At 44.8% G+C, this 21871-nt stretch overlaps 2 protein-coding genes across 5 annotated transcripts; both read right to left on the bottom strand.

Annotated features, from left to right (window-relative positions):
* Positions 1 to 1793: 1793 nt before the first annotated feature.
* Positions 1794 to 20825, bottom strand: LOC311599810 (uncharacterized protein). 4 transcript variants are annotated; one of them, XM_084785846.1, is made up of 5 exons: positions 20698 to 20825; positions 17120 to 17262; positions 8311 to 8401; positions 7599 to 7663; positions 1794 to 2081 (listed from the first exon to the last, which is right to left on the bottom strand). In XM_084785846.1, exons 2-5 carry the CDS (start codon positions 17238 to 17240, stop codon positions 2017 to 2019), a joined length of 342 nt encoding a protein of 113 aa, XP_084641972.1. In that variant the 5' UTR covers positions 17241 to 17262; positions 20698 to 20825; the 3' UTR covers positions 1794 to 2016. The 4 variants fall into 4 exon arrangements, 3 of the variants coding, with proteins under 3 accessions (XP_084641972.1, XP_084641970.1, XP_084641971.1); XM_084785844.1 differs by lacking the exon at positions 1794 to 2081 and adding an exon at positions 2117 to 2310; XM_084785845.1 differs by lacking the exons at positions 1794 to 2081; positions 20698 to 20825 and adding exons at positions 2117 to 2310; positions 20293 to 20330.
* LOC311599808 (olfactory receptor 2A2-like) lies at positions 5878 to 6816 on the bottom strand (the record flags this gene model as incomplete). Its single annotated transcript, XM_084785842.1, has 1 exon — positions 5878 to 6816. The coding sequence occupies one exon, from the start codon at positions 6814 to 6816 to the stop codon at positions 5878 to 5880; it is 939 nt and encodes a 312-aa protein (XP_084641968.1).
* Positions 20826 to 21871: the final 1046 nt, after the last annotated feature.

The raw sequence follows: 21871 nt of genomic DNA, 5'->3' as shown, positions 1-21871 counted from the left end.
TATTGATTTATTTGTTATGATATAAAAATGAGATTTGAAATTCCATTATGTAGAGTTGTAAAATTAGTATTTACTGCCAGCCTGGTCTACAAAGTGAGTCCAGGACAGCCAAGGCTACACAGAGAAATCTTATCTTAAAAAAAGAGTATTTCTTCTTCTTGCGGTTTTTTTTTAAAATAAATGTATAAAGAAGTCTTCAACACACACACACACACACACACACAAAGGTTGGGCTAAGAAAGGTACCATTTCTGCCATTAAATATTATCCAAATAATTAGCATGAGAACAAAAAGAAATGTACCTTAAAATATTTTAGAAATTGGTCACTCATACAGGCTCAAGGGTAGAAAAACAGATTCATTCAAAAGACCTTTTCGTGAGAAGTGAGCATCGTTAGGGCACTCAGTTTTCACAGGATCATCTAAGGAAGTGTTCGCCACATTTCACCACCCCTGCATTCAAAGGTTGCTACAACTGTGGTCCAAGAGGTTTGGCTACCACATGAGCTGATGCCAGACATTATCTTACCATATTGATGTTTCTTACATACTGAAGGCATTTCTTACATGCCATTTCAAAGATGTTGCTAGAGATGCAAGCGCCATTCCTTGTAAAGATTCAGAGATGCACGTGTTGGAAGGGTTTTGGCAGCTTACCTTCCCTTCTTGTCAATTCAGCTCAGAAACCATACGTATTTTTAAAGAATCTAGAAATACATGCTGGCTTGATATTTTATAAACAGAAAAAAATAGATTTTTACATTTCATCGCTGTCCTAGTAGCATCGCTATATACCAAGGTCATTTCTAGTTTGTGAGAAATAGTTCCTTTTTTTTTTAAACTAATTTCGTTTTTGTAAACTGGTTTCAGGCTATGACTTTCACCCCCTCATCACCAGGGTCATGTGTTCAGACAAACGAAGTGTTGCTGTGGTCACTGTGAAGCCACTGAGCTCCAGCAGTGCCTCCAGGAAAACCCGGTAAGAAAGGAGCTGCCACTGTTGTCTCATCCATGTCTGAGGACACCACACCCGACAGAAAAGCCTAGAGGTACTTCGGTGCTGTTTCCACCACAGTTTCTTCAGACCTTCCTTCCATCCCTGGTTGTATTTGTCCCTTCCTCATCCGAATGACCAGGAAAACTCATCACCATGACCCTGGCCCTGACAGGAACGCTCCCATTCTCTGCGAGATTTTGAGAAACCAAATTCTGGAAGGTCCAGTAGAAGGTAAGATTGACTTGGAAAGTGAAGATGACCATTCTGCCTGAGAACTCAGAAAGGGCCAGTAGCTGAAAGCTCAGAAAGAGCTCAGAAAGCTCAACTGCGAGCTCAGGAAGTGAGGGGCCCTGGTGACAGTTACAGTCACTTAGCTTGGCCTCAGCCCTGGTGATGATGGTTCAGGTCACTTTGCCTGTCCCCGTGAGCACACCAGTTTTCTCCTTCATCGGTCTGCAGACAAAAGTCCACCGGCTGTGCCTCTTCACAGGACTCGGCCTCCTCGTGGTGTTGGGCTAGAGGTGAAACCACAAGGAACACGGTGGCTCTGTTGAAAGGAACAGACCTAGCAGGCACAGGAATCCCTTTCAGAGCCAAGAAACGGATGGAAACTAGCCAGGGGCTGACTCGAGTTTACTGCTGACACGCCACCATCATTCAGTTACTTCCGCTTTCTTCATACCAACGCAGACACACTTTATTTTATTTTTCTAATTAATCAATTAACTTTACATCCCAATCGCAGCCCCTTCCCTCCTCTCCTCTTGGTCCCACCCTCTTCACCCCCCTCCCCTTCTCCTCAGAAAAGGGGAGCCTCCCGCAACCGTACCAACCCAACATATCACGTCTGCTCCAATTCTCAGCTACTTTTAAAACGTTCCTCAAGTAGCTCTGATGCAGGAGCTTTTCTTGTTCAGAACTCCTTTGAGCCGAGGCATTTCTGGGAGCGCAGGCCACTCTACTCCACGCTTTGATTCAGGTTTTCTTTCAGGAAGACCAAGGAGGGCATTACCGGAAATCATCTCCGGAGGCATCTCTCACGGGACTTCTGGTTCTGTGAACAGTAATCTGGTCTCTCCCATGCTGAAGGAGGGTGGAAGGAACACAAAGGCCACCGTTTTTCATAGAGCAGAGAGCAAACGCCAGTGAAGGAGTCAGGCTAGCAACGCGAGAATTCAGAGATGTGCGCGGAAAGTCAGAGAAAGCGCCACGGGTGAAGCAACCCAGCATCACGTGAAACAGGCTCTGTAAATGCTACGCCGGATGTTGACTTTGCTGTGTGAAGCACAGATGCAACAGTGTGCATGGCTTCCTGGTCGAGAAGAAAAAAAAAACGCTCATTTTCCCTTCTGTGTTTGTGATTGGAATTACTTTTTCAACAGCAAATGCAAAATCCCTGTGACTCCATTCTGCAGGTCTCCTTTTAAAGATCTTTCAGTTTTATGCGTGTGTTCACGTGTCTGTGTGAGAATATGTGCACATGTGTTTATGTGTTTAAGTGCCCAAAGAGTCCTGAAGATGGCTTTGGACCCCTTGGAGCTGGATTTACTGGCCTTTCTGAGCTGCCCATTGTAGGTGGGGGTTCTAAGCCATGTTCTCACAATTGAGCCGTAAGTGCCCTTAGTCGCTGCACCGTATTTCCTTCCAGTCCTTCTATGTGTTTGATATGTCATTGTTTTGTTTAGTCCAAAAGGAGCCTTTCTTTTGGGTGTCATCAAAGCCACCATCATCTGGAGCCACGCCTCCTGAGCATGCTCAGCTCTCAGTCAATACCATGGTCCTGAGGAGAAGCCAGACTCCATGGCATGGAGCATTCAGTAGACCCACCCTCCCACCTCATGATAGCAGGGAAGCAAACCTCTCACCTCGTGGCAGCCAGGAAGCAGAGAGAGGGAGACAGGAATGGGCCCGGGCATGATGCATCCTTCAAAGACACACCGCGGCACCCACATCCTCCAATCAGGCTCCGTCTTCCACAGTATCCACCACATCCCAATAGCCTAATGAATTGTGAACCCTTCATAATCCAGTTACTCTGCCCCATCCCCAAATTCATCAGGGCCAATCAATTCTAGCACATAAGGAGGCATTCCTTATCAAACCCATATCAGCGTGTTTTGATATGCTATCAACCATAATGCATAGGTTAATTTTATATAAAATTTTACATTCTTAATTTTCTATCTAACATTATATCACACTTTTTAGTAAATGTTTAAAAGCATTTTTATTTTTATATGCATGAACGGTTTTGCCTGCATGTATGTAAGAGCACTGCATGTGTGCCCACTGGCCAGGGAAAACAGAAGAGAGCTCAAATCCCTTGGAACTGGACTGTTGTGAGCTACCATATGGATTCTGGGAACTGAAACTGGATCCTCTACAGGGGCAGCAAATGCTCTTAACTGCTGAGCCATCTCTCCAGACCCACTTTCCAGTGATGTCGCATACTACCTACCTCACACATAGTACACAATACTGTTTGCACAGTATTTCATTAGGTTGGGAAGCCATATTGGTGGCTTGTTACTGTATAGCCTAATTTATGTTTATTATTAGGCTTATAATTATGACAGCATTGTTATTGACCTGCTTTTACAATCAATAAAGACACAGACACCAAATATATTTTTTTACTTGGGGCACAGCAGATACCCCTAAGTTACCTTCCATTGTCTCCCAGCCTCTGTCCTATGCTAGCTGCTTGAATCATTTTTATCTGGGCCACCTCCCATCCATAATTCCATAACTACTAATACTTGTTAATTTTCTCTATCTTTGTTGCTTTCCTCCGTCCTCACTGACCCAGCCATGCCTTATCCACACTAACCCACCCGTGGCTCTCTTCTTTCCTCCTCCCATACCTGTGTTGCTTCCTCCCCTGGTACCTGCCTTCTTCTTCTTCTTCTTCTTCTTCTTCTTCTTCTTCTTCTTCTTCTTCTTCTTCTTCTTCTTCCCAAGATCCTTCTCTCCCAAAGCCTGTGAACTTAGGCCACACCTACCCCATTCTTCCCTTCTCAGGTTTAGCCCTTTTAATTAGCCAATCAAGAATAATTTCTTAAGCAATACTTGGGGTATGTGGCAGTTTTCTCATAAACAGGAAGAGTTCTGGGTGGGGGGCAAGCAACCAATAAATACAAAGCACTAGACCATACTCCAACAGAGGTTGTTTCTAATAACCGTGTATATAAAACTTGGTCTGCCCTTACCATTTTTCTTGCAGAACAGAGTCTTAGAGGTGAAAATTTCAGTCCCAAGTTTATGAACATTGTAATGGTTCATTATAAATACTTTAGGTGTTTTTCAAATATCTATGTTTTATTAAACCAATATACATAACATTCTTTTAAAGTGCCATTGATTCCCAAATTTTGATACTCTTGATCCATGGACTTTCCACTGTGGGGTATTCACTCTTGGACCCACAACATCTTCATTGAAGACAATAAGCATGAAGCATGATGCTAGATCCTAAGGAGGCAGTGGTAACCCCGGTAGCCATGGTCCCTGCTTCGTGGAACTTGATACCAAGCTGAGAGCTAAGATGTTGGTCTACTTGCTTTTTGTTGTTGCTGTTGTTGCTGCTGCTGCTGCTGCTGCTGCTGCTGCTGTTTGTTTTGGGGGACATAGTTTCTCTATACCCTTGACTGCCCTGGAACTTGTTCTGTAGGCAGGCTGGCCTCAAACTCAGATATCCACCTGCCCCTGCTTCCTGAGTACAGGGATTAAAGGCATATGCCACCATACATGTTTTTCTCATGGGAGGAAAGTACAGGATGGTTATGAGGCTCATGCTCAGCTCTTTGGGGCTCATGGAAATTCTGTTTTGGGGAATCTTAGTTTAAACTACAAGCTGATGGAGAGTAAGAGTAAATCCTTCTTTTGGTGTAGGGTGGTAGAGTTGGATCAAAGGTGAGAAAAGAGAATAACACATGAGGAAGCCTTGGTGTGGAGAAGACACTCAGGGTTTTCTGTGTGAGTTAGCTTTATGTTCCTGTGACCAAATACCCAATGAAAGCAATTTCATGGAAGGACAATTTATTTTGCTCACAATTTCAGATAATTCAATCTACGGTGTCAGGGAGGGCACGACGAAGCATCTCTATCCAACTCATTACAGGCAGTGAGCAGAAAGAAAGAGAATACAGAAAGAGGACAGGGCATGATGTAGTCCCCAAGGACATGTCTCCACGGCCTACTTTTGCCCCCTGTACTCTACCGCTACATTTTCTCACCTCCCAACAACACCAGTATATCATGAATCCATCAAAGGGTTAATCCATTGATCAAGTCAGGGTCCCAAAGCCTATCAGTTATATGTGAACGTGTGTGTGTGTGGGGGGGTGCACACATTTCATATTCAATCCACAGCAAAGTCAATGACAGATTCAAATATATGTGATGGAAAAGAGGAGGATGGTTGCCTGAGATGAGTTGAATAGGTAGGTCTGTGAGATCAGACTGCGCTTGGCCTCAAGCCATCTCTACTTGTCTCCAGACTGCAGAGAATGGGTTTCAGCTCATTCTTCCTGGCCAAGAATTCATTGGTTCCCCAAGGCAGAGAGCCATTCTCAAGGGATGGTCACAGGCCATCTTCCCAAGCATGTTCCCTTTATTTTAGTAAAAGGTTTTAGTGGCTCAGACATCTCCTGTTTTATGGAGCACCTAGGTTCCATAGAGCAAAGGGGAAAGAAAAGACTGATATGCCTGGAAGACATTTCACAGTGCCACCAGCCAAGTAGATGGTGATCCCCAAAGGACCCATACAGAGCTGAAATGAGAGGTAGAAGTGGGAGTGTGCATAGGCACTGCTATCATGCGAATCAGTCCTTGAACAATGATGATATAGCATGAATTGCTTCTGTGTCCTTCTAGAAACTCATTCTGGGGGTCTGCCCCAGCCTGTTACCTTGAGGAAAGCCCTCTTCACATCCTTGTTCCGGAGACTGTAGATGACAGGGTTAAGAAAAGCAGAGATGACATTATAGAACAGGGCAAGCTTCTTGTCCTCTTCTGGGGAGGCTTTAGAACCAGGCTTCATGTACATGACCATGGCTGGCACGCAGAACATGGTGACCACGGTGATATGGGATGCACAGGTGGAGAAGGCTTTCAGTTGCCCCTGTGCTGAACGGATCTTCAAGATGGAAGCAAAGATGTTCACATAGATGACAAGGATAAGGGACAGGGGGATCAGTATGACACTAAACCCAAGGATGAAGTCTACTTGGTCATTGACTGAGGTGTCTGCACAAGCCAGCTTTAAGACTGCAGGGACCTCACAGAAGAAGTGGTTGATCTTGTTGGGGCCACAGTAGGGGAGGCGCATAGCAAAGATAGTATAGACAAGAGCAGACGTGATGCCACAGAGGCCACAGAAAATGGCCATTACCCCACATAGACATGGGCTCATGATAACCTTGTACCTAAGTGGGTGGCAAATGGCTACATACTTGTCTATGGACATGATGGCAAAGAGCCAAGACTCTGTGACACCTAGCACTAAGAAAATGTACATTTGAGCCACACATCTGGAATAAGAGATTGTCTTCTTCTGGCTGGCCAGATGTGCCAACATCTGGGGCACAGTGGTGGTAGTATAGCCCAAGTCCAACATGGAAAGAATGCCAATGAAGAAATACATGGGGGTATGGAGATGTGAGTCCAAGCAGATGAGGATGAAGATCAAGCCATTGCCCAGAATGATCAACAGGTAAATCACCAGAAAGGCTGACAAGAGCAGAGGTGTGGTGCCGGGGCTCAGGGAAAAGCCCAGAAGGATGAATTCTGCCACAAAGGTTTGGTTTGGACCTTGCATTATGCCCTACTCTTAATGAAAAAGAAAGGCATTGAGTCACACGGGGCATTGGTTAAGGCATGTACCAGAGCTGGGGTTAGGTAGTGGTCAGTGTCTAAATGTTATGAAACTCCATTATATCCCTCTCAATAGGACTGTCCACTTTACCTGCTGCCATCCACTGGAATCACTCTCAAGAAGTCTATGAAAAATAGAGATTTATGTACAGTGCTGGCTCTACCTTTATACCAACGGTAGCTCCCTTCTCAGCCTCAGTTCCCTCTGCTATGAAATGGGAAAGATAATACTCAATTCTCCTTACCAGCATCATCATCCTATTAAAGCATTTAACTTTCCTTCAGACAGACAGATAGTTAGAGATAAATATTGGTGTAAACACTCCATGCAAGATCTGGGAGATGACTCAACAGTTAGGAGCACTCACTGGTCTTTCAGAGATACTGGGTTGGATTCCCAGCACCCATATAGTGGCTCATAACCATCTGTAATTCAAGTTCCGGGAGATCTAATGCTCTCTTCTGGCCTCTGTGGGCACCACACACACAAATGGTGTATGTACATAGATGCAGACAAAATACTAATACATAAAAAGTAGAAACAAAATATTTTTTAAACTCTATATAAATTGGCAGTTCAAATGCCTGAGACAGGGAGAGTCTCCATTTAGTCCTTTCAGTGTCATTAATTTCTTTTTCCACTTAAATTTTACCCTCAGTGGTACACAGATCAGGTTGGCTTAAAATGCTTATTTCATAGGCCATAGTATTGGAAGGAACACTTACTTTTCAGTCCTGGTTGAATGCTTGAGTGAGCCATTTGCGCTTTCCCCCGACCTTTGAGACAGCCTCTAGAAATATAAAATTGAAATAAACACATCCTTGTCATAAGAAGAAAACTGAGATATTTGGCATGAAAATCACCCTGAAAGTGGTCTAACATACGTACATGCTCAGTATATGTTATCTGGTTTTCTAAAGGGCTCTTGCTACACAAACTGAGACTCAAGTCCTAGCTACACAAGTATCCTATGAGATCATTCCATCACCCAGGATGCCTACAGTCAACTGCCACCCTCCCAGATGTCTGTCCTGTTTCTTCTCCGTTCAAAAGCCAACTTACTAACTCAGCTGTTTCTGAGTCTAACGCACACTGAGCCCCTGTTCCCCCATGGGGGCAGGGAAAGGACACCCCTACAGAGGGGTGTCATCTGCATTGTTGATGCTTGAGAGCAGAGCAGTGTGGATGCTGTCTGTGTCACTCCTGGTGCCAATGTGTCTGGCTACAGCCTACTTGCTCTTGGGGCATCGGAGCTGAATCTTCATAAGGATCTTGTGTCTACCCCCAGTGCACTAAGTGATTTCTTAGCTTTGAAACTCAGGATCACACACAGCTTGGCCTTCCTCTATGCTGAGACACCTTTCCAGGACTCTTATAGACTTTACCCAATACTGTCATGTAGCTGGAAGTCAGACATTTTATTAATTAAATCCCCACTTTTTACTGAAGAGGCTCTGTAGGCCATGCTGCCTCCCGGGATGCTTCACAGCTTCCTGCTCCTCAGAAAGGATGACTCCACCATGTGGGCCTGAAAGGGAAAGGCCATATGGTGGGGTAAGAAGGCTGTGTTTCAGACAGCTGGTTTGCTTGAATTCTGGCTCTGGCTTAACTGCTATGGGACTTTGGCTATTAGTTAATCTCCCTAGGACTCAGTTTTCCCACCTGTAAAATAGGGATAAAATTATCTTGTTTGTAACCTACATTCTTCCTGTTAGGAAGTAGCTGAAGGATGTTAGAATGCTCTGCCTTAGGGCCTAGAGTTGAAAAATATGCTGCCATCTCCCACTTGCCACTTTTTCACACAAAGGCCAGTGAGTGAGATTTGTTTGCCTCGAGGATCTGGTATTCGGGAGTGCTCCACCTGGTCCATCTGTGAGCAGAGGCTACGAATGGAGCCAGCTGTCTGCACACCAAACAATGTGAGAAAAGCTCCGTTGCACAGTCAAGACTTAGGCTCAGAGACTCAGGCGCTACTCATCCATAGCTCTCTTGAAAGTGAGCAAAATTCTTGGGGGAAAACTCCCTGGCTCTTAGGCCTTGGGAAGTAGGCATCCAGTGGAGGGGCTGACAAGGAGCAGCACTGGGGTCTACCCCAGGAAGCGAAGGCTACAGAGTTCAGCCTTACAAAATGCCTTGGCGTCCACCCTCTTGAACCTTATGCTGACTCCCTGAGAAAGATAGAGCAGGGCTGGCTACCCCATCCTATGGATGGAAAAAGTGGAGTGGGAGCGGATTTCACGTGTTCTGGCCAGTAAAAGGACTTCCCATCTACAGCTAACTAGAACTCAGGCAGGACGAGTCCTCAGCTTACTGAGATGCATTCTGTCTTTGATTATTAGCAGGGGAGGGGAGGCAAATCATAAAGGAAAAGAAACTTCTGTTGGCTTTAGTTTAATTATCTGTATATATGCATATGCACACATACACATACAGAAGTATAGATATGTACACACATAGACACAGAAACTGATAGAATCTGTGAGAACAACCCAGGAGACCACTCAAAAACTCAGGGGAAAAAAAGCCTCAGCTGCAGCTTCATCCCCTACATGCCATTGTTCCCAGGTTTCCTTGTTGCTGCCACAACAATGCCTCTTCTGGCTGGCTGGCTCTCTTCACCGCCCCTGCTGATGTCCACCTCAGTCATTCAGCATATTTCTGGTCCTGTCTCTATCCTCATCCACCTCTTTCTCCTCTCCTCTCGGTCCTTCATTGCCCAGGCCGTTCACTACACTGGCCTTCAAAGCCCTGTCTCTAAAATAAAAATCTGACCAGGCCACTTCCGGTTTCCTTGTCTACAGGAAAAAGACTAAAAGACTTGCAAAAAAAAAAAAAAGATTTGCAAGAACATCCTAACTTTACTACTCTCCTCAGTTTGAGTCTCATTTTTCAAGCAGGTTTGTGGGCTCTTTCTCTTAAAGAAATGGTGGGCCTCTATGAGGGTGTGCACAGAAAACCTCCTTGCAAGCCCAGGAAGCCACGAGAGAGAAGCCACAGAGACCAGCTTGTGGTTAAAGACATCCTTGAGTATGATGGAGTTTGGGGCAGAGCTGAGACAAGGACCCAGATCACCTGCTGCCAGCAGGTCACTCTTGGGACCTGCCTTAGCTCAGAGCAAGCTCAACTGGCTTGGAAGTTCTGCAGGCCAGAGTCCCCTACTCTGAGACGCTTGGCTCCACTGAGAATGACTTGATTTTCCTCTGTCTCCTGCCTCAGTGCAGAGCCGGGCACACTAAAGACCAGGAAAGGCTTATGGTATGATCTGTGTTCTGGAAGCCGGAAGGAAAGGTAAAGGAAGGTTTACATTCACGTCCACTTCATACTCCTGCTCCTATTCCCCAGCAGTCAAAAAAAAACAAAAACCATAAAAAAAAAAAACAACACCCCCAAAACCCCTACCTGAACCTCTGAGAAGACACTGGAGCACAGGCCCATGGAAGGAAGGTCAGAGTGGATGCTAATGTCATGGCCCTTTCTACCATTTCTCTCAACCCCTATCCAAACCACAGAGCAATATTTCTAGTCATGGCAGCTGCCCATGTGCCAGGCACTACAACACCTGTTTTTTTTATTCATAATTTTATTTAAAATAGTTTAAAATGATAGTTTAAAAAAATCTAAAGATTAACACAGGCATCTCCAATCAACACCATGACCTAATGCACACAGTGGACAAATACATCCCAGGATGCCTGCAAGCATGAGGGGCCAGCGTTATGACTGTGCCCACTTGGTAGACGGGGAAAGGAGATGCACAGCTTCTGTACGGTCACAGGCATAGCCTAAGCAGAACCTTCTCTCACATCCACGAAGCAGCATTCTTGGAAAGACTTTATGGCTGGCCTGCTTGAAAGCAGGTCCCCTCTCCCCCACTTCTTTATCGCTCGCTTACTTGCTGGGTCATCCTTGCCTCCTTTGGAGTGGAAGCTGAATGAAAGTGGACAGCAGGGGCAAGAGCTGTGTCCCAAAGTAGAACTAGTGAGGTTGTAGCAGGAACAGGTCAGGCTGAGAGGATAGAGAGAAGAGATGGCTCCCGGGCTTGTTCCCAGGCTACTGGCACTGTTAGAGCATAGAAGGGGTTGGCCACATGTTGGCCTTCCTGAGCCTATGTCCATTTCTGCCCCATGCCGTCCATGCCCTGTGTGCTATTTTCTCCTGCCTTCCCATCAGCACTCGAGGAAAAGGCACTATAGCAGGAGCCCAGAAGCCACTGGCACGGTTGGTCTTTCCCTGTATGTTCTCTACTGCTGCACCCAGGTAGGAGTCCACAGTACCATCTCAGAGAAGAAAAGTGGTCCGGCCTCAGGGATGTGGAGGTAGACAAGGGGTGTCCTTCAAGAGAGTGGGGTGTGCAGAGCCAGTGGATAAATGGGGTGGAAGCCTGGTGTTCTCTCGAGAATCCAGCATGACAATAAATAAAAAGGAACTAAGGGAGAGAGAAAAGACCCTGACCTGAAGGCAGCAAAAACTGGCCAGGGTACAGGTCAAAGATTTAGCCTGGACAGAACAGAGACGTGGAGGCGAAGTCCAGCCAGCATCATTGTCCATGGAAGGACAGAAACAAGAAACGAAACACCACAGGGAGGGAAAGAGACTCCACGGACTAAAAGGGGATGGAAACTACAAGTCAGAATCCAGGGGTCTGAAAGGAGCCAGGGTCATCGTTGACCCCGTGGGACCCAAGTGGCTGGGCAGTAGCAGCTGCCACCAACTCATGTCCTTTCCTTAGAAGCACTCCTAGCCTGGCTGATCAAAAACCACAGCCTATCTGAATGCCACGAGCAGATGCTGCCTTAGGAGTAAAATGCAGCTCTGGTGTTGCCTGAAAAGCCACCCCAGCCCTCCAGTGAGGCCTGAATGGGAAGGGTCTGGTCTGCGGTGTCCAGGGAAGGGCAGGAGTCCGGGGCCAGCAGGCTCTCGGTGTTTCTCTCATGTAGTCACCAAGCTCTCAGTGATACCCACAGCTTCAGAGACTGACCAGCCCTCAGAGCTGATGGTGGTCTTGGATGCCCAGCCCTTATGAGAGCATCTACAGTCTCTGAATTCTCATCACCAGAGGATGCTCCCACCTACCACACTCCCCAGACAGCACTCTCACTCTTTCTCTAGGTAGCTCCAATAGGTGACTATGATCGTCCCTCATATAACTTCCCTGGCTCCTTCTAACCTCAATAATGAGTCCTCTAAAGCACCCTGCTCCCCTATATTGTTCTTTTCCGCCCTCCAACCCCACCCTTCTCTCTCCTCCAGGATCCCTTACCTTTCTGTAGGATGGTGACTGATGCCATCCCAATCTCCACCTTGATAAACTCTTCTTGCCCGGATCCTGCCCACAATTCCCAAGATGGATCTTGGCCTCCAACCAACAGCTTTAATGCCAGAGGGCAACCCCAACAGACTCCTCTCCTGGCAGCTACAGGGATCACCGCTCCCCTCTGTGCCACGCCTAAGAGCTTCCAGGAACAACCTCTGGGGAAATAACTGCCGTAACTGATGAGCCTGGGCTTTGTGAGTCACACAGACTTGGTCACTGTGACCTGTGTGAGCCACGCAGCTTCTCAGAACCCCGGTTCCCTCCATAAATTGGAATTATGTTCCCCATCTCATAGTCACACTTGTGCTCTCTGAGTGGTCACTATGGTCCAACACTTAGCATACCCTGAATCTCTGCAGTGTTACCAACTCCATTTTACAGGCATGGGAATGGAATCATGGAGCCTTAAGTGGCCCCACAGGGAGCAAGGAATGTTGTCAGCAACTTTGTGTGACCACACAGGCTGTGTTCCTAACCAGGACTCAGATCCAGCACAAGGGACTCCTAGTTCACACAGAATCATGTGTGGAATGTGTAAGACTGGAGGCAGTTGAATAACGAACTCTAGCGTCAAAAGTAACAATTTGGGGTGTGCAGGGACTTCTGGGCCTTCTGCTAAATAAACATCCTCCGAGGGATCAAAAGGAAAATAGAAATAAAACCAGCATCCTTAGAGATGATTAGGCACTGGTGAGTAGAGATGCAAGAGGACTCGTTCAAGGCCAAGTGTCTGAGGTCACTGAAATGCCACCCAGACTTGACTGACAGGTACCTCCCCCAGAGCTATGTGGGTGGAAAGATAAGCCAGGACCATCAGAATCTCTAGACTGGTCAGGTAGGTGGTCTTCTCTCAGCTCTTATGATGCCTGGCACTCATGCAGGACAGCTTCCCCAAGCCAGAACCCACTCTCAGCTTTCTGAGCAATCTTAAAGTATTTTCAAGGTCTCAAGCCCAGTCACAAGTGTTAGACACCAATTGGGAAGCAGAGATTTTTCTCTCAGCCCTAGGGTCATTCCCCTATGGATTTCTTCATGCCCAGGTTGACCTCTGTTAGACTTCCTTCATGCCCAGGTTGACCTCTGTTAGACTCTTGAGTTCCAGGTACGATCCACACTCATCAGGAAAATTAACAAATACAGAATTATAGAAGGACTGAAACATTACCCCTCAGTTCAATACAACAAGGGAAGGTCCCATTTTGACTTCCTGATGCACTCTCTGATTTTTTTTTCTCTCTGACTAAATGGCACTGGGTCTTCTCACTTGGCTGGCGCACATGTCATGGTGATGTTATTGTGACTGACTCTAGCAGGGTTACTATCCATTTACTTTTTCTTTGCCAAAAGCAATATGTACTTGCTGACATTTGTTTGGGGAAGTCGACATATCACAAACAGTCCAAGCCAGAGTAACGACCCTGTATCCTCCTCTTCCAGAGTCGCTTGTGGGATGGCAGATATGGTACATGGTCTGTTCCCATGAGACTTAAATTTTTAACATTTATTTATTATTTTTATAGTTGTTAGTTTGTTTTGTAAGTGTGTTGTGTGTTTACATGGGTATGGGTATGCCACATCATACATGTAGAGAGCATAAGACAACTTGTTGGAATTGGTTCTCTTCTTCTATCATATGAGTTCCGGGCATCAAACTGAGGTCATCAGGCTTGGTACCATGTACTTTCACCTCATGAACCAACCATCTCACCGGGCCTCTACTAATGAGTTTTAAGAAAAAGATTGGTTTCCTAAGGAAAGAGATAGGGTAACTGTGATCCAACTCCATCCTTCAAGATCCTCATTTCCCCTTTCCTCATCATGGATACAGAAGGAGTATCTGGAGTTCAGCAAACCAATAAGGAGATGGCTCAGAAGTCAACAGTAGCTTCCTTACTTGCATTGTTCCACATGAGCTGGTACAGATAGCTGGCTAGTCAAGGCCTCTTGATATATGAAAACACAATTTGTGCGCATGTCTAACCCAGTGTTAATTGAAGTTTTCTATTTGTTTTTGTGGGCAAATTCTAATGTAGGTATTGGGCCTTTTGTTCTATTTATTTGTATGTGTGTGGGGGGGTGTGTGTATCTGTGTGTGCTTAGGTATGTGTGTCTGTGAACATATAGAGGCCATTAAGTTGATATTAGGTGTCTTCCTCTATAACTCTCCTAGTTTTTGTTTTTCTTTTAGAGACAGTGTTTCATGCTGAACCTGGAGCTCACCAATTCATTGGCTAGACTGGCTGGCCAACAAGTCCTACTATCCTGCCTCTGCCTCCCAGCCCTGTTATCACAGGCTCACACTGCCATTCACAGCTTCTCACATGGGTGCTGGGATCAAACTCAGGTCCACATGCTTGTGAAAGTACGTTACTGACTAAGACATCTTCTCATCCCTGAGCTGCCTTTTTAAAGACATCATACATAAGTAATTTACCATCTACTTACATATCCTTTATAACTGTTCATTTCAAATCCCTGCTTACCTATTAGGTATGTAGTTTTGGTCTCTTTTTTTTCTATTATAATAATACTAAATTGCACATCATTGTAGCATTGCAAGTTTTTCTGTACAAAAATCTTACTGAGTTGAGTAAGAGTTATAAAATATAAAGATACTCATTGTAGAATTTGTTTGTAAAATGAAGTGACAGGAAGCAAAATTACTCTCTCCACCCCACTCATGATAACCCAAACCCTAAACAAAACATGTGAGATCATGATCTCTAATACACTGGATGTCAGGTAACAAGGAAGAAGTGATGTGATTCTACTTAAATTAAAAAACATTTAAAATAATAGAGAATTTTACCAAAAAACAACAAAAGCATCTATGGCAGATGGGAAACTAGTGAGTTGAGTTCTGCAATTCTTCCAGGTTGCTACATGCAAAGCTGTTTTATAGGGATTGAGAGAAAAAGAAGCTTTGGGGTTCCTGGACTGGGAGGTGGTACACTGGGAGGCCAAGGCACCTGAAATTCGCAGAGAAGGAGACTTCACCAAGAAAGAGCTCTGGTGATCTACAGAAGACCCCATTCTACATGCTCACAAGGTGTTGGTCAGCATATGTAAGTAAAGAGACAGAGAAAACAAGTAATCACAGGGTAACATAGGAAAGACTCAAGGAAGGCCGCTCTCAGAGTCCACACAGGACCAGCAATAGAACCTGTTCCCACCAGCCAGATCCACTGCAGCTCTGCTCTCACCTAACAAAAGCCAGACACAAAACTCAGACGAGTCAAAGAAAAAAAAAGTACTCCAGAGGGTCAAGATTAATGAAAGTAATTAACTTAATTGAATTTCAGAAATAAATATTAAAGAATGTACTTATTATTAAGAATCCAAGAACACCAACACAACTGAATTAATGTAATAAGATTCAAATGTCTGATATCCAGTACAAAACTATCCAGGACAGAGCAAGATGATACAATCTATAAAATGAGGAGAAAAGTTACTCAGTTGGAATGAGTGAAAAAGTCGATTGTAGTGAGATTTTCGGTTTCTTTAAAACCTAGGTATGTTATGTGAATATGTTTTTCGTTTTAATCCCAGGCATGGGATATGGGCTACTTCAGATTGTCCATAGCCATTAACTATGATTGTCTCAGGCTCTAGGAGGGGCATGATATTTTGCCAGCTGCAGATAGTTTAGTTCTGGAGACTCTGGAGAGAGTATAAATGGGGGAGCCCTGAGAGGGTCTGTGGCGGCAGCTGCTCCCCTGCTGCTGCTGTTGGTTGCGGTTTTTAAAGTAGTCATCTGCAGAGAGACAAGCAGAAGAAATTGAATATCCTGACAGTGATGGTCAAACTTGCCCCAAAGAACCTGAAGCCCTTGATCAGCAGGAAGTAGTCCAAAGAGGTCTATGTCCCCTTTCCCCTCTAACCTATGTCTTATCTACCTAGTTTGGGATTTGGAAGGGCTGGGGTGGAAAGGGTGGTAGATATAAGAACTCAATAAAATAGGTTTTAAAAAATACATCTATAGTAGACAGATAATGGGATAAGTGTACAGGGGCAGCAAAGAGCAATTGTATCTACAGCCCATGTGTTATGTGTTTGAAAAAGCTTCAGAAAAGACTGAGCACATTGATGGTAAGCGTGAGCAGCATCTGTGTCAGTTAGGATTCCTAGGGCTGTGATAAAACACCATGACCAAGGCAACTTATAAAAGGAAGTGCTTAGTTGGGCTTATGGTTTCAGAGGGTCAGAGTCCATGAGGATAGAGCCAAGGCATAGTGGCAGGAACAGCTGAGAGCTCACATCTTGATCCACAAGCAGGATGCAGAGAGGGAGCATTGGAAATAGGTTGAGTCTTTTGAAACTTCAAAGTCCACCCCTAGTGACACACGTCCTCCATCAAGGTCACACCTACTAATCCTTCCCAAGTCCTTACACCAACTAGGAACCAAGCATTCAAACATATGACCTTATGGGGACCGTTCTCATTCCAACCACCACAGCATCTAAGACCTATATATGTGTAGGTGAAAACCACAGCGTGTTAGATGGAAAATTCACTAAGTGAGGTGAATGATAGATGACATTACAGGAGAAAATAATTAATAGGCTTGGAGACATGGTAACAAAAATGAACCAGGACAAAACACTGAAAGATGAAAGACCTTAACAATAAGTCTGTGGGACAATGTTAAGTGTCTTAACATGGTTTAATGTGTCTTCAAAGCATCTAAGAAAATATTTAAGAAGATTATATATGAAAACAGGTTTGAAATAATAACCTTATGGATTCCAATAAAGCTCGATGAAAAACACACATGATTGTTTTGGCTATTCTGGGTCTTCTGTGTTTCCATATAAAACTTAAGATTATTTTTTTATTTTCTATAAACTGAAATTGCACTGGAATTTTGATGAGGATAATCTTTAGTGTGTGTTTGATGAGATGGCTATTCTTCATAATACTAATCTTACCAATTCTTGAACATGGGACATCTTTTAATCTTCTGGTATCTTCTTCACTTTCTTTCTTCAGTGTCTTAAAATTTTCATTGGATAAGTCTTTCATTGCTTTAGTTGTATTTATATGTAACATGCTCCAGTGGGTGTCCACACACCTTAAAAAAAACATAGGCAGCAGTAATGGGACGCAATGGGCTTTGAAAAATGACAAAAAGTTGGGTGGGGAGGAAATGAAGGAGGGAATTAGTTTTTCAATTTTATTGCTTTCTATATATTTCATTAATTTATTCTCTTATATGTTACATCCAAAATGCCTCCTCCCTCCCTCCATCCATCCACCCTTCCCTCCATCCCTCTCCCAAACTCCTCCCTCCCCATTCACTCCTCATCCATTTTCCTTTAGAAAAGGGCAGTCCTCCCAAAAGATATCAATCAAACACGGCATATTAAGTTACAATAATATTAGGCACCTCCCCTCATATTAAGGCTGGGCAAGGCAACCCAGTATAAGGAAAAGGGTCACAAAATCATCAAAAACAGCCCCTGCTCCCTCTGCTAGAAACCCCACAAAAACATCAAGCTACAGAAATATAACATATATGCAGAGGGCCTGGGTTAGACCCATGCAGGCTCCCTGATTGTCATCTCAGTCCCAGGAGCCCATATGAGTCCAGGTTTTTTTGACTCTTCTGGGTCCTACAATTCTTCCTCTGCTTTTTCAGCAGGATCCCCTGAACTCCTCCTAATGTTTGGTTGTGGGACTCTGCATTTGTTTCCATAAGTTGCTAGATAAAGGCTCACTGGCCTAGGATAGAACCAAACATGACTGGCAAAAAAAAGTCAATGAAGCTGGAGAGATGACTCAGCGGTTAAGAAAAATGACTGCTCTTCTAGAGGTCCTGAGTTCAATTCCCAGCAACCACATGGTGGCTCACAACCATCTGTAATGTGATCTGATGCCCTCTTCGGGTCTGTAGGTGTACGTGCAGGCAAAACACAGTATACATATTAAATAAATAAATCTTTTTTAAAAAGTCAATGAAATGATACCTAATGGTATTCTGCTATACTCATAGACTAGTGCCTAACTCACTTGTCATTGGAGGAGCAGATTATTATGATCAAAATATAATGGATGAAAGTCTCAAAGGAAAATACACATGGAGAAAGCAATAAGAAGACCTACCACAGGCAAATTCCTAAAAGACAATGATTGTCTTAAAATGAGAGAGAGGGGCGAGAGGGAGAGAGAGAGAGAGACAGAGAGAGAGAGAGAGAGAGAGAGAGAGAGAGATTACACTCAGAGCACAAAAGATAAGTTATAAACTACTTTTGCTCAATAATGAAAGACCATGAAGCTTCTGAACAGTAGATGGGGAAAAAGAACAGTGTCAAATGAGAATCTTTTAAAATGTATGTGCATAGATGTGAGTGTGTGTATTTGAGGGTGTTGTGTACATGTGTGTGTCAAGGCTTATGGAGGCTAAGCAACTTAGGAACATTATCTACTTTCTTTGAGACAGGGCTTAGCCAGAAGCCCACTAATTAGGCTACGCATGGTGGCTAGCAAGCTCCACGGATCTTCTGTTCTCCGCCTCCCTACACTGGGATTGTAAGGATGGGCTATCAATACAGCATCTTTACATGGTTTCCATGGATTAAACTCCTGTTTGCAAGGCAAGAGCTTCACTAAATAAGTCATTTTCTCCCCCCCACAAAGCCCTCAAGATAGAACCTTCCATTTCTAGGAAATGTATTTCAAAACTGAAGCAAATAATTTTTTAGACAGTCAAACACTGAAAGACATGGGCATAAACATAGTATGTTCGTTTGAATAAAAGTGAGTCCCATAGCGTTGGATGAGCTAGCTGGAGCAGCGGCAGTGTGGGTGCGGGAGAGCTGGTAGGCTGACCAGCTCAGAAACCTCCCAGACCCAGACCCAGGGTTTGTGTTGGCCCATCCCAGCATCTACCTAATTTATTAACTATGGTGTGCATTAAGGGGCTGGTCGTACAGACCCAAAACTACTGGACCTCCATGACACAGAGCAACAACAGGTTATCCAAGAGGAGACCCAGTGATGTCCCAGTATTGATGGAGTAGCAGAAGCCAGAGGCCTTGAACCAGACCAAAGAGTTATTGCAGTGAACCTCTGCAAGCAACAAAGTGTGGGCAAGAGGGTGTACTGTGGGATACACTGTGACACACCACAGCTTCCACAATGAGATTTTTTTTTTCCTTTGGAGCAGAAGGTTGCAAAGGCAGAGGGCATGTACAAAGGGATGGGGAAATAAGTGGGATTAGGGTGCATAATGTGAGATTCACAAAGAACCAATAAAAAGTTTTTTTAAAAACTCTGCGACAAACACAAGCTGTGTCATTCCTAATCATTCACACTAACTAATGTCTATTAATCAGAAAAGAGCAAATCTCCAATTAACACACTTGAGATCTAGAATCTTCTGAGTGATGCTAACACTGAAATTCCTCAAACTGTACTATAAAGCAATAGTAATTAAAACAGCATGGTACTGACACAGCAACAGGCTGGTTGATCAGTGGAATCGAATCGAAGACCCAGATATGAATCCACACACATATGGTCACTTGATTTTCGACAAAGAAGCCAAATCCATTCGATGGAAAAAGGATAGCATCTTCAACAAATGGTGCTGGTCTAACTGGAAGTCTATGTGTAAAAAAACGCAACTGGACCCATATTTGTCACCGTGTACAAAACTCAAATCCAAGTGGATTAAAGACCTCAACATAAAACCAGAGACACTAAGTCACTTAGAAGAAAAAGTGGGGAAGAGCCTGGAACATATTGGCACAGGAGACAACTTCCTGAACAGAACACCAACATTTTAAAATTTTAATGCATAGTTAAAACACTTCCACAGTGTAAACTCAAGACCCAGTGGGTTAGCTTATGAATTCCACCAATCAAATAAAGAAGAAATAAGATACTACGAAGTCTGCACAAGCTCTCCTAGAACATTTAAGAAAAACACATCGTCCTCAATTTATCCTGTCAGCCTAACATTAGTCTAACACAAAAACTGAGAAACTGTATGGTAAATAAAGAGAGTTATAGGTTCACATCCCTAGTAAACACACTGAGAAATTCTTAGCAGAATTTTTAAAAAGTGAATCATGGTGCATCTGAGTAGAAGTTAACCCACCGTGACTAAGTGTTAGATGAAGAGACACTGTGCTGAGAGACAGGCAAGCGTGCTGGAACAGAAAACGGAAAACGAAGATGAGGAGGAAGGGGGGAGGGGCGGGGAGAGTTTCTTCAATGTCTTAAGCGTGGACTATTCATGTTAGTTATTAATGTTAATTAATCTCATCTCAGTTTTCTAATGGTGTGAAGTTCATAGTTTATGATTTTAACTGAGCCTTAGGAAGCTTTACCAGGTTGCCAACAGAGGCCCAAGCCTCTCGTGCACAAGCTAGGAGCCTTTGTGGGAATCATTAGTCTGTGACAGTTAATGAGGCCAGCGGATGGCTATTCTCTCGTGGAATTCCAGTAGGACTCAAGCGGGCACACGAGAGTCTTCAAACTGGGTCAGAGGAGGGCTGCCTACCTGCTCAGCGTTTTGACCACCTGGCTTCCGTGGTCAGCCTAGCAGACTTCCCTCTGAAGTCTCAGGGGGAGGAAAATTCAGTCCCTAATGGAACCGTCCAAAGGATGCCCAGCTCCCCAGTTCTAGGGGCCAACCTTGAAATGTCTTAGGGGCGCTAGACTTTCCACTTTCACCCAGCCCAGAGGCTCTAAGCTGTGTTCACTGGCATGAGTGAGTAATCCCGAGGGCTTCTCGGGGCTGGAACTCCACTCTCCAACCTCATCTGACACAAGAGCACCCCTGGGCCTGCGCGCTGGAGCCCCGCCCTGCACGCTTAAGAGAACGCTGAACTTCTCCTGTAGAACAGCAGCGTGAGCAGGGGAAGATGAACTGCTTTCTCCTGTGACCCACAGAAGCAAGAGAGAAAACAGTGGCCGCTGCCAGAGGGATGGAGGAGGCTGCTCTTGGCAGGACAGGCTGGTCCTTTGAAGGTGATTGAAGGCTGGGGATGAGGGTGGAGGCGGGAAGTGCTGTGATGGCCATGCCTAAGAAGGAACAAAGAGGCCTTTTCTCTCTGGGCCACTTGCTGGGATGGAGGAAAAGAAGCTTGTCCTGGGGCAGGAGCTGCTCTGCAGTTCGTGGCCGCTTCCAGACTTGGCTCCATGACGCATACTTTTTCAGAAGCTCAGAGCCTGGGAAGGAGCCTGGGCAGGGGAGTGGGGGGGCGGGGCGGGGCGGGAATACCAGCAGGTGGAGGAAGGAGAGTGAGTGTGAACAGGGTGCTTTCCTAGCACCTTTGCAAGAGGCAGGAAAGCACAGTGGTTAGGCCCCCTGTTCAAGACTTGTGTGTCAGTCCTGGCCCTGGCACTTGGGACTTTGGTCGAAGGCAGAGCAGAACTTGGTTTACACAGGCAAACCTAATACTGAGATTGGGCTGCCCTTGCCATTGCCCACAGGTGGCTAACACCTACATAGCTTTCCCCAAGTGAACGCAGTCTTGAATTCAGGGCTTTTCCAAGCCCTTAACAGGTGCCTCTTTTTTTTTCTTTTTTTTTTTTCTTTTTTCTTTCTTTTTTTTTTTTTTTTTTTTTTGCTAGATGCTGTGGGGCCATCTAATAGACACAGTGGCACCCCACAGCCTGGCTGGAAAGACAATACACACATGAAATAAACAGGACCGGACAAGCCAGTAAGG

This window comes from Acomys minous, assembly GCF_964271855.1.
Source record: "Acomys minous genome assembly, chromosome: 6".
Taxonomy (NCBI): Eukaryota; Metazoa; Chordata; class Mammalia; order Rodentia; family Muridae; genus Acomys; species Acomys minous.
The sequence above is the reverse complement of the archived record's forward strand: the minus strand, read 5'-3'. Positions and strand labels throughout refer to the sequence as shown.